Below are 13,587 nucleotides of genomic sequence, written 5' to 3'. Positions count from 1 at the left end.
CAAACCGTCTTTTACGGCAAAACGGAGCGACCAATTGACGTGATTTTTTTAAGTGGAGATAGTTGAAGGGATGGAGAGTGACATAGGCTACTATTTGTGTCTTTCTGACGCGAGCGAAGCCGCGGGAAAAAGCTAGTATTGAATAAATGAATGCATGTTTTATTAAAGTTAGTATTTTATTCGTTAAAGTTTGTGTTTCACTCGGTGGCAAAGTTTGTTTAACCTTCGTACCTTGAAACCCTCACAACGCTACTGGCATAGGCTACTATTTGTCTCTTTCTAACGCGAGCGAAGCCGCAGGCAAAAACTAGTATCAGTATAAACGTAAGGTAACAGCAGGTGTCTCTAATCTATGGGCAACGATTTTATCATTAATCAACTCGATTTAGGAGCTCCGTCACGATGACTCGCGTATTCTTGATTCGATCTTTTGTTGATTTTCCTCGATTCGAATCGGCTCGATTCACTGAGAGAAAATACAACCAGTTTTCATGTTCGTTCAACAAGTTTTTTGGTTAAAATAGCGCCTACGTGCTCTTTGGTTCAAACAACAAGCTACTTGTCATTTGAATCGGCAATATATTTGAATCAACAAGTCGATTTTATAAAAACAACCTGACACATATTGTTTTAAACATACGTTTGGCTGATTCAAACGGATAAACCGCAACAAGTCGAACTTGTTAAATTCACAATGCAAATTTCTCTCAGTGTTCGATTGTGGTTAACAAGGTTGTTAGTTGGGAATATTTGTGACGTTTTGGAGTAAACGGTAACATTGTAGTTTTTTTTTATACTACGTCAGTGGCAAACATGCGTACGGCCCGCCTGATGGAAAGCGGTCACCGTAACCTATGGACGCCTGCAACTCAAAGAGTGTCACATGCGCGTTGCCACCCCATTAGAAACCCCATTAGTTAACCGTAAGGCTGGAATTTGTTCGTAACTTTATACGAATTACCTTGACAATGTGGTAACTTTTGCTTGAAAACGGTGCTTTTATTTTTGACGACCGGTCTGGGTCAGTCAGTAGTGACCCTGCCTGCTAAGCCGCGGTCCTGGGTTCGAATCCCGGTAAGGGTATTTATTTGTGTGATGAGCACTGATATTTGTTCCTGAGTCATGGATGTTTTCTATGTATATAAGTATGTATTTATCTATTTAAGTATGTATATCGTCGCTTAGCACCCATAGTATAAGCTTTGCTTAGTTTGGGGCTAAGTTGATCTGTGTATAAGGTGTCCCCAATATTTATTTATTTTTATTTTTATATAACTTTTGCTTGAAAACGGTGCTTTTATTGCCTGCGTTCTGGACCGACCAAGGAAGGTTTGACCTTCAAGAAAAGACGTACACCCATCTTAAAGGCCGGCAACGCACCTCCAACACTTCTGGTGTTTCAGGTGTCCATGGGCGCAGTGATCGCTTACCATCAGGCGACCTGTCAGCTCGTTTGCCTCTTATCTCATAAAAAAAATCTAACGTCTTACGTTGAAACTAATTGTAAGTCAACTTCAACTGATTGAAATATTTTCCATGTTTTTTAAACCCCGACGCAAAAACGACGACGACGGGGTGTTATAAGTTTGACGTGTCGGTCTATCTGTCTTTTTGCCTGTCTGTCTGTCTGTGTGTGTCTGTCTGTGGCATCATAGCTCCCGAACGGACGAACCGATTTAGATTTCGTTTTTTTTTTGTTTGAAAGCTGAGTTAGTCGGGAGTGTTCTTAGCCATGTTTCATGAAAATCGGTCCACTATGTCGGGGTTTTTTTCAAAATTTTAATTTTGTTGTTAGGTTAAATATACATTAATCACCCTGATTGTCATATTTATGTGTCCAATAAATAAATAAATAAATAATAAATAAATAAATATTATAGGACATTCTTACACAGATTGACTGAGGCCCACGGTAAGCTCATGAAGGCTTGTGTTGTGGGTACTCAGACAACGATATATATAATATATAAATACTTATATACATAGAAAACATCCATGACTCAGGAACAAATATCTGTGCTCATCACACAAATAAATGCCCTTACCGGGATTCGAACCCGGGACCACGACGTAGCAGGCAGGGTCACTACCGACTGCGCCAGACCGGTCGTCCAATAGTTACATATGCATAATTTTGGCTGCCGGGATAACACAGGGATGATGATGGCTACATATCGTCACTACTTTTAAAAAAACTCGTATCTTCGTCTGTCAATGAAAAGAAAATTGTAGTAAGTATGTATGGAATGCATATAGACTTACTGCGTTTTAACTTTGAGGAACAGCGTGAGATACGAGATTTTTTAAAAGTAGTGACGATATGCATATTTCTTGAACAGGAAAAAAATGATTTATGTGTTAGCTTGTTAAGTTTTATTCTGTTTTTTTACAGAAGTGACCCTTTTCTGAATGCATTCCTAACATCCTTGGACTCGTCTGAACATGTATTTAAATGTCCTTTCAAGATTAATTGGACGTAGTTACGCAATAACGTTCCAATCCATCTGAAATTGTCATTGAAATGAAAGACTTTTGTTTTTCATACAAGGTCTAAAACTTAATGACAATTTCACGTGGATTGGAACGTTATTGCGTAACTTTTTTTTTTAGTATGGATAGGTAGACGTTTGACCACGATCACACCTGATGGTAAGTGATGATGCGGTCTACGGTGGAGCACGCTTACCTATGAGATACCTATTTACTCTTGCTTTAAATAGACCTGGATTGTACTCGTGCGGAAACACAGACTCAGGCAGGGCATTCCACTCCTTGGCGGTTCGCAAAAGAAACTACGTCCAATACCTGTTCAATTCTGCCACAGTGTAATAAAGAGCACTATCGTACAGTATGGCCACTCCCGCTTTCCGCTTAAAGTGCCGTCCATCCCCTCTTGGTTACCTGACAGTTACCACGAGCGTTTGTATGGAGAATTGACCCCTCCTGTATCGACTTAACGCTCGATCGCGAGCGAGTGACGTAGGCCTGGTTTTTAACCACCGACGCAAAAACGACGGGGAGTTATAAGTTTGACGTGTCTGTCTGTCTGTCTATGTGTGTGTTTGTCTGTGGCATCGTAGCTCCCTAACGTATAAACCGATTCGGATTTAGTTTTTTTATCTGAAAGCTGAGTTAGTCGGGAGTGTTCTTAGCCATGTTTCATGAAAGCCGGTCTGCTGTGTCGCAGGGGTTTGTCAAAATTTTAATTTTCTGGTAAGGTTATGGAAAAGGTGATATTGCGATCACTAAAAACACTAAGTCACTGGACAAGACATATCGTCACTACTTTTAAAAAATCTCGTATCTCACGCTGTTCCTCAAATTTAAAACGCAGTAAGTCTATATATGCATTCCATACATACTTACTACAATTTTCTTTTCATTGACAGACGAAGATACAAGTTTTTTTAAAAGTAGTGACGATATTCCGGAGCGTATCAAACAAGAGCCTAACAAAGCGTAGTCTATTAACCACGACTTGTCTTGTATGGATCGTGAAATCGGAGATCCGATGAGATACGACAATCTTGGGGCATATCTGATAACGGGACTTTGTGCTTTTCGTTTACTAGGTTTTGCCGTCGCGGTCCTTCTACAGATGTAGTGCAAAAAGATTTTTCCCCTCACTAGCTCGGAAACGTGTTTTGTCCTTTAATACCAGCGGGTAAAAACGCATTTTATCCACTAGTGGGTAAAGTAATTTGACCTTGAATAAAGTCAAATTAACTACTTTAAATTTGATAAAAGTAGGTGAATCTAGTAATAATGATGATTTACCACCTGTGGAACTACTGGAAGCAGTGATAAACGCATTTTTTGCGTTGTAGTTTCCTCGCTAAAGTGAGGGGAAAAGTGTTGTGTTACACTCGGGTGCAAATGTATTTTACTTCTCGTGTGTTAAAAAACTCGCAAGTTCAGGATTCTATTCTCGAACCACTCGCTTCGCTCGTGGTTTAACTATAGAATCCTTTCACTTGCTCGTTTTTCAATTCCACACTCGGCGTTAAAATACAACTTTGCCCCCTTGGATAACAAATAACTATTCCTAGAAAGTCTTTATAAAATTCTACTTTTGTGATTTGTTTCAGTTTTTTTAAACTTACGGTTCAAAAGTTAGAGGGGGGGACACATTTTTTTTACTTTAGGAGCGATTATTTCCGAAAATATGGGCGTTATCAAAAAAATATTTCAAAAACCCGTATTCACTTTTAAATACCTATCCAACAATATATCACACGTTAGGGTTGAAATGAAAAAACATCACTCCCCACTTTACGTGTAGACCCCCCTACACCCCTAATAAAACATTTTTATCAACTTTTTACTTCTTTTTGCACTTTGTCGGCGTGATTGATATACATATTCGTACCAAATTTCAACTTCCCAGTCCTAACGGTCACTGAGATTATCCGCGGACGGACGGACGGACTCCATCTTTTTTTATAAGGGTTCCTAGTTGACTACGGAACCCTAAACTCCGCCTATACTAGCATTTTTAAAGTGTAATCATAGAATTATTAGAATCAAGATAGCATTGTCCGTATCACCTTAAAACCCTTTAATATAATATCTGCGGCCATAACTTAATAAAGGCCCACACTCCATTGTCCCGCCCACGCGTGGGCAATGGGCGCTGGGCGATATATTACTGTTCCCTATTGGGCTTTTTGTCTATTTTCGCTTTTAGGTATAAACACAAATGTAATAAATATAAGATGTTTATGAAATATTTAAGTTCTTTTTCAACCCCCGACGCAAAAACGACGGAGTGTTATAAGTTTGACGTGTCTGTCTGTCTGTGACATCGTAGCTCCCGAACGGGTAAACCTTTTTAGATTTCGTTTTTTTTTGTTTGAAAGCTACATTACTTTTTGGAATTTATTTTTGTATAAATATCTCTTTAAAGATGGTGCGCTGTTCCCATAAAAAAATTGTGTTTTAAGTTTGACGTGTCCGTCTGTCTGTCTGCCTGTGTCTATGCCTGTCTGTCTTTCTGTTTGTCTGTGTTTGTGTCTGTCTGTGGCATCGTAGCTCCCGAACGGATGAAGCGATTCAGATTTAGTGTTTTTTTTTTTTTTTGTGAAAGCCGAGTTAGTCGGGAGTGAACCGATTTGGATTTACTTTTTTTTTGTTTGAAAGCTGAATTAGTCGGGTCGGGAGTGTTCAGCCATGTTTCATGAAAATCTTTCACTATGTTGGGGGTTTTTTTTTAATTTTAATTTCGTGGTTTGGAAATACATGATTTTAATTGCACAATTGCTATGCATGTCCACGATACAAAAAAAAAAAAAACCGGCCAAGAGCGTGTCGGGCCACGCTCAGTGTAGGGTTCCATAGTTTTCCGTATTTTTCTCAAAAACTATTGAACCTATCAAGTTCAAAACAATTTTCCTAGAAAGTTCTTATAATGTTCTACTTTTGTGATTTTTTTCATATTTTTTAAACATATGGTTCAAAAGTTAGAGGGGGGGGACGCACTTTTTTTTCCTTTAGAAGCGATTATTTCCGAAAATATTAATATGATCAAAAAACGATCTTAGTAAATCCTTATTCATTTTTAAATACCTATCCAACAATATATCACACGTTGGGGTTGGAATGAAAAAAAATATCAGCCCCCACTTTACATGTAGGGGGGGTACCCTAATAAAACACTTTTTTCCATTTTTTATTTTTGCAATTTGTTGGCGTGATTGATATACATATTGGTACTAAATTTCAGCTTTCTAGTGCTAACGGTTACTGAGATTATCCGCGGACGGACGGACGGACGGACGGACGGACGGATGGACGGACGGACGGACGGACAGACAGACATGGCGAAACTATAAGGGTTCCTAGTTGACTACGGAACCCTAAAAACAATGTATATATTTTTTCCCAGTCTAGAAAAATAACCGTATATTTCACAAAATTGCCCATTTCATTCACCTCAGGAGGCCTCGAGCGTCTTGTTAACATTCTTATGCAACAATCGAATCACACCTATCGAATCTGATTTTTACGTTTTTTGTAGTTATACGGTTTGGCCGCGGCCGATTCGACGCGTCTATAATGTTATTACGGTAGCCGACTAGCTGTGTTGAATTGATACGTTCCCATTTGATTGGACGTGTAACTGAGAATTTACGTTTTTTGTGCAAAGCTATTTTTAACCTACGACACAAAAAAAAAAAGAAAAAGCCCGCGACTGCGACATAGTGGACCGATTTTCATGAAACATGGCTAAGAACACTTCCGAGTAATTCTGCTTACAAACAAAAAAAAACTATATCTAAATCGGTTCATCCGTTCGGGAGCTAAGATTCCACAGACAGACACACACACAAACAGACAGGCAAACATACAGACACGTAAAACTTATAACACCCCGTCGTTTTTGCGTCGGGGGTTATAAATAGTTCACCCTTAACCAAAATTACATTTGTAACCGATTGAGAAATTACTCGTATTTGACAAACACACAGAAAAAAAACCAACGATCCGTAGCAAAATGTGTTTAACAAAATTCTTACAAGCCACACATTATAACTTAAAAAGTACCAAACCACTGTTAAAAACCAAGAAAAAATCGTCCTAAAATGTATAAGATAAGGTTTTAAGTCGGTTGGATAAGAATTTGGTAGTTTTATTTCGTTCGGGCGATGTAATAAAAAATGTTAAAAAAAGAGTTGTATGGTTTTGCCTCGGCGCACTCGTTAACCTTAGATGTATTTATATAGAGCGGTTATTTGGGCGTGTTTGTGTTTATGTTGTAACCACTTATGTAAGCAAGCAGTAACCGCAGCTTATGGATGCCATGGAAGCTTATGGATGCGATTTGTTTTTTTGATATGTTCAATAAATCAGGGAATAGTACATTTCGATACAATTGCGAAAAAGAGGAAGTTCGAACGAATTTCCATTTCGCACGTGTATCGAATGACGTTTTTCAGTACAGATGGACCTCCGAAGTTTCGACCTGACAAGAAGTGAACCACTTCTCGCACTAGTGCCTAAAAAACCACCATTTGTACTGGAATAGTACATTACGATACAAGTGCGTAAAAAAGGAAGATCGAAACGAGTGGCGATAAATTAAAACATGACCGAAGGGAGTGTTTTAAATCGACAAGAGGTACGAATTTCCTTTTCGCATGTGTATCGTACGACGTTTTTCAGTACAGATGAGCCTCCGAAATTTCGACCTAGCATATAATGAACCACTTCTCGCACTAGTGCGTTTAAAAAACACCATCTGTACTGAAAAAATATTATTAGACCGCATTTGAAAAAAGAACTAAGATTTTTTTTAAAACATCTCTCGTCATCATCGTCTCATCTCTCTCAATCTAATTTTTACACATACATACTGTATACATACATACAATCACGCCTGTATCCCATAAAGGGGTAGGCAGAGCACATGAAACTACTAAAGCTTCAGTGCCACTCTTGGCAAATAAGGGGTTGAAAGAAAACGAAACTGTGACATTGCAGTGACAGGTTGCCAGCCTCTCGCCTACGCCACAATTTAACCCATATCCCATATCCATTTCTAATTTTTAAATACATATTTTTATTTTTGTCTTCAAAATAATCTTTATATGTATTATATTTTGCAATGATAAAGTGTGACTATATATGTGGAACAAAATTCCTATGGGAGTATAATGTTTTTATCACTCTCACTTTTTTCTGTTCAACTGTCAGGTTACCCTAGAAGTATCTATCATAAATCAACTCGCACTTGACCAAAAAAAGGTGGTAATAACATCGCGAGAGTGGGCGGGAACAAACCTAATTGAAATACAACCGAATAAGTGGATAATAAGAGGGTTTTAGCCGCTCTATATAATTACACTACTTTTTTGTACTTGTTTTTTTTTGTTTTTATTAGTTTGTTTTTGTTGTTTTTGTGCAATGAAATATGGACACGACAGAGTTTTGTAGTTATTGTCGTAAAGCTCTGTGGGGTTTTTATGGAATTTTATATTTATTCGAGTTGTTTTCCTACTGGGTGAGTAATGATAAAAGGTAGGATAATAAGATATGTCTCAGAATACATGAAATGGTCGGCCGGGGCGGAGTCGAGGGCAACAAACATGCGATTTGAGACTTACTTATTTAGTAGCCGAGTATTTCTTATTTTTTGCCATTTTTTTATTTTGATTTTTTTAGGGAATTTTAGGCCAATTGTACTCAGAATCACGAGTACTTTCAATTTCACTGGGAGACAAAAAGTGTCCCAGAATTTGTTACTTTCCCCTTTTGTTACCCCACACAACATGCACGGAAAATGGTAACAAAATAAGAAAAAATCGTACGGGACAATTTTTTTAACTGCTAGGATTGAAAAATCTAGTGATTCTGAGTAGAAATACCATTTTTTTTTTCAAAAATATCATATTTCATAAAAGTGGCAGAAAAAAAAAAGAAATGCTTAGCCATGGTGTGTATACTATTTTTCTGTTCGACGGACCTCAAAGCCGGGAAATATGACGCTTTACTGTCTCTATAGATAGAACTTAGTTGTTAGGGATCAAGTGCTGCGATCTTGGGTTCGAATCCCGGTAAGGGCATCTATTTGTGTGATGGGCACCGATATTTGGTCCTGAGTCATGGATGTTTTCTATGTAGGATTTGTATATTATGTCGCTGTTGGATTATATCGTTTTTGGAATAGGAACACAAGCCCTTTTGACTAGAGTTTACCGTGGGACTCAAGCGATCTGATCTGTGTAAGAATGTGCTATAATATATCTATCTAAGTATCAACTCACGTACCTAAATATTAGATAATCATTCAATATACAATTTTTGTTTGTATTGTGTTAATATAAATGATACACTAACCGAAAAAAACCACGACAAAAATGTTCATTCAATACTTAGGAGTGCACAAAAACAAAAAACAAACGCCTGTCAGTTTTTTTCTCAAGATAATATATATAATATAATAGCACGCGCGATGGGCGTTCACAGAGTAATGGACTCACTGGATAATAGGATAATTGGGGGTTGTAGCCCCACTGTGTAATTATTGTTTTTGTAGTGTGGTAGCAAGTTTTTATGAATATTTAAATAAATGTTGAGCTGTGGTTGCGGTGAGGGGTATTAACCACCCCATTAGTATAACATGACATTTTATGTTACTATTTGAGCCGATTTTGTGATACTACTGATAATGTTGTTTGATTTTGTCCCAAATACAATTAGTTTAAGTTTTAGGTAATGCTGGGAAAAATAAACTGATTCATGAAATAAAACTATGGAAACGGATTAAATCGCGTATAATGAATTTACAATTCATCCCGACGTTTTGAACACTACAGCGTTCGTGATCAACGGGTGACTCACCGTTCCATAGTTGTATTTCATGAGTAACTATCGCGGTAACCGAAGACAATATTAATAAACTGATTTTCAAATTGTAAAATAAAACATTTAATGAGTTACAATTATTCTTAACAATAAGATTTATAGGACTTAAATGGAAAATGCGCTTAAGTTGGGGACAAAATAGTTACTTAAAAAACAATAGAAATCTAAGGAAATAAACTTCAAATTAAATAAAAAATACACTTCGTTGCACTATAAACATAAATAAATAAATAAATATTGGGGACACCTTACACAGATCAACTTAGCCCCAAACTAAGCAAAGCTTGTACTATGGGTGCTAAGCGACGATATACATGTTTAAATAGATAAATACATACTTATATACATAGAAAACATCCATGACTCAGGAACAAATATCTGTGCTCATCACACAAATAAATGCCCTTTCCGGGACTTGAACCCGGGATCGCAGCTTAGCAGGCAGGGTCACTACCGACTGAGCCAGACCGATCGGCCGGCCATTGCCTATAATTCTGCAAAAGATGATTTAAAACTTATCAAATTTCCGACAGCTACAAATGTTTACGCAAAACTATGACTAATTTTGTTAATCAGGCCCATAAATTTTGATACGGATATCAAAACGAACACCTCAAAGCCTCTAGTAGAAAAAGATATAATATTCTAAACTTTAATATGCTTTTAAAGACCTTTTTTATGCAGCAGAAGTATTATTCATTCAACGTCTGATGTAATCTTGAAAGTCATATATCAGTCAACCGAAAAATTTATTATGTTTTCCCCTCACTAGCTCGGAAACACGTGTTTTGTCCTTTAATACCAGCGGGTAAAAACGCATTTTATCCACTAGTGGGTAAAGTAATTTGACCTTGAATAAAGTCAAATTAACTGCTTTAAAATTTATAAAAGTAGGTGAATCTAGTAATAAAGATGATTTACCACCTGTGGAACTACTGGAAGCAGTGATAAACGCATTTTTTGCGTTGTAGTTTCCTCGCTATAGTGAGGGGAAAAATTTTGTGTTACACTCGGGTGCAAATGTATTTTACTTCTCGTGTGTTAAAAAACTCGCAAGTTCAGGATTCTATTCTCGAACCACTCGCTTCGCTCGTGGTTCAACTATAGAATCCTTTCACTTGCTCGTTTTTCAACTCCACACTCGGTGTTAAAATACAACTTTGCCCCCTTGTATAACAAATAACTATTATTGGTATCAATTTCTGAATTTGTTCTCTATTTGGGCCATTTTTTTTAAAGTTGTCCACTCCACTTTTTTTTTGTATTTGAATTTTTTTATGTGGTTCCCACTCAAAATTGCGTGCTCTTTCAATTCTAATATGGGAAAAAAAGTATCCCAAGGTTTTTTCCCATTCCGTTACCATTTTTTCATACATTTAGTATGGCGGTAACGGAATGGAAGGTTCGAAAAAATGTATGTAAATCTTGGGACATTTTTTTCTTTTTTGAGTATGAATCGCGTAAAAAATACCCATGTTTCAAAAAAAGTGAGGTAGACAAGTTTGAAAAAAAAATGGCCCATTTCACCACATTGACACTTGACACTGACAATTCTAATTCATAAATAAATACCAATTTTTGGGTTGATAAGTAACATTGTTACTCAGTTACAATATTTTCTTGTTGGACATGCAACAAACGACAATTTTCACTATCGTGAAATAGGCCACTGGTGCCTTTTATTCTATTTAATTATTCAATGTTAGCGGACTGAATATAATTCAAATACATGTAAAATTTTATTTAAAGTTTCTCTCTTTTGTTACAGGTTACCATGACAACGGTGTAGCAGTCATCACCATGGCAACATACATTGAAGACGAGGAAAGAGCAATCTGCGACGATAAAATGGCACACAGACTGCCAACATTACAAGAAATCAAAACTAACGCTAGACAAAAGACAGACTTCAAAATCATCACAATGAAAAACAGTATACAATACAATAACTTCGGATATAAAGAAGAATTAACAAGAAGAATGAAGAAAGAATACAGATGTTACAATCTATGCTTCCTAAGTGTATGCCTCAGTTTTATCCTAGGATTAACAATAGGAATAGTCCTTATGAAAACATCCCAAAATATAACTAGAAGAGTCACTATAAATAGCAGTAAAGACTTAAGAACACTTAATTCATTTAAACATGAAACTAAGACTGATTTCGAAGTAAAAGACGAGAACAAATATGACACAGTGACAGCTGGTCATAAATATAACAAAGATGTCTACCCTAAAAGCTTAACAGAAGATATGAAGGAGATACTTAAAGATAACAAATCTCATCACAGACATGTGATAGCACATATTATTAATAGTACTAAGCCTTATGTTCCTAGTGACCAAACTGTGTTGTATAATAATGTGTATTGGGGACCAGAGGTAGAAGATTCAATGCCACAAGGATATGGAGTGAGCAGTGGGGAGCTCTGGGAAGAATACGTCGGTCAAACTGAAGTTGTAGAGATGAAGCCTGGATGTGGCCGCATGCAGAATAGACTAGTCATCTTCAAAGATGGATCTCAAGCGTGCGTTAGATACAGACAAAACACGGATCAGATCCAGGGCGAAATCTTCAGTTTCTACGTAGCTAAATTAATGAATTTAACCAATCTAGCTCCTTCTGTATTGAAAATTGTTGATTTAAAGGACAAGCTTTGGGCAAATGTGGCGAGTGATATAGCAACAGCGCAATGGAATAGCAACAGAGCTGTGGTTTTAACCCAATATATACCAAGTTTGGAATCAGCAACGATACCAGATATTTTCAAACCAGCTAATAGACATTTAAATAAACACGATGTAATGAAAATGTCTTTGAAAGAAAACGAAGCGCCAAAGGAAATATTAATAGAAAAACTAAAGACGAAAACAACTAAAGTCAAGACAGTAGATCATTTTGATCATATTGATTTGAAATTAAATAAGAAGACAATAGATTCATTTGTAGAACTAGCTCAATGGTCTGATCTCATTATTTTTGATTATCTAACAGCTAATTTAGATAGGATTGTAAATAATCTGTTTAACTACCAATGGAATATAAATATAATGGATGGTCCAGCTCATAATTTGGCGAGAAAAATGGATAGCGGACTTCTTTTGTTTTTGGACAATGAATCAGGACTATTACATGGTTATAGACTTTTAAAGAAGTATAATGTGTATCATAGTTTGATGTTAGATAATCTGTGTGTGTTTAGAAGAACTACTATAGAAGCTTTGAAAAGATTGTATGAAATGAAAGCAGTAGGTGTTAAATTAAGTGAAATGTTTCATAAGAAAAATAGTGCTGTAATAAGGGATATATTACCACCTTTGCCGGAGAAGAATGCTAAGATTTTACATGAGAGAATAGGTAAAGTTTTGAGTCAAGTTGAAAAGTGTGAGTCGAGTTTTTCTAACAGATAATGAGTGTGAGAATTTAGGAAAAAATCCGAAAGTAAATTGAATAATTCAAACACTATTTGTTAAATATTGAACTGGATTTGATACGATATTTCTGGTGATCGAGGTCACTCATTTATTTCAAATGCACCAAATCAGAGCCATATCACCAGGGTCGTATCAAAACGAGATCAAAACTGTAATAATGTTGTTGAAAATCCGCAGCAAGGACCGTTTATAGAACTAACTTGTAAAAGAAACTAACTTGTAAAAGAAACGAAAAAGAGCAGAAACAAGTTATGGAAGGAAAACTTAAAATTGTATTTTTTCTAACTGATGTCAGAAGTTATAACTATTGAAAGTACAAAGTTGTAAAATGAGAAAGCGTAATATGTTTGCATGGAGAACTAAGGTTGCTGCGGGCTCTAATCTATTATCCAATATCCTTGGATATAATTAATGGATCTACTGTTGTACTGTTATTATATCGCTATTTCTGCGACATGTTTCGGGCCAATTTTGAAGGCCCATCTTCAGGCATATAGGAGTTTACGCGGCGTCTAAGCCCCGAGCACTGAGCGCTCCGCTCGCCTCAGCGTTTAGTGCTCGGAGTTTAGCCGCCGCGTAAACTCCTATATACCTGAAGAGGAGCCTCGAAATTGGCCCGAAAGATGTCGTAGAAATAGCGATATAATAACGTTAGTACAACCGTAGATTCATTAATTATTTAAGTATGCCTATGATTTGAACGTGTATCCTTGGATATTATTAATTGTAAAAACATAACCGTACTTTTGTAAGCATTTTTCGATACCAAATATAATTATTTATTGTATA

General features: G+C 36.6%; 1 protein-coding gene across 1 annotated transcript in view; it reads left to right on the top strand.

Annotated features, from left to right (window-relative positions):
* Nucleotides 1–13,217, top strand: part of LOC125240369 (extracellular serine/threonine protein kinase four-jointed) — a 47,067-nt gene extending 33,850 nt beyond the window's left edge. Inside the window, exon 2 of the mRNA XM_048148276.1 lies at nt 11,132–13,217. Coding sequence (XP_048004233.1) covers nt 11,164–12,774 — 1,611 coding nt within the window. The 5' untranslated portion in view covers nt 11,132–11,163 and the 3' untranslated portion in view covers nt 12,775–13,217. The remainder of the gene's footprint in view (nt 1–11,131) is intronic.
* The last annotated feature ends 370 nt before the right edge of the window (nt 13,218–13,587 follow it).

Source organism: Leguminivora glycinivorella, chromosome 27 (assembly GCF_023078275.1).
Source record: "Leguminivora glycinivorella isolate SPB_JAAS2020 chromosome 27, LegGlyc_1.1, whole genome shotgun sequence".
Lineage (NCBI taxonomy): Eukaryota > Metazoa > Arthropoda > Insecta > Lepidoptera > Tortricidae > Leguminivora > Leguminivora glycinivorella.
Note: the sequence above shows the minus strand (reverse complement) of the source record. Positions and strands in the feature narration are given on the sequence as shown.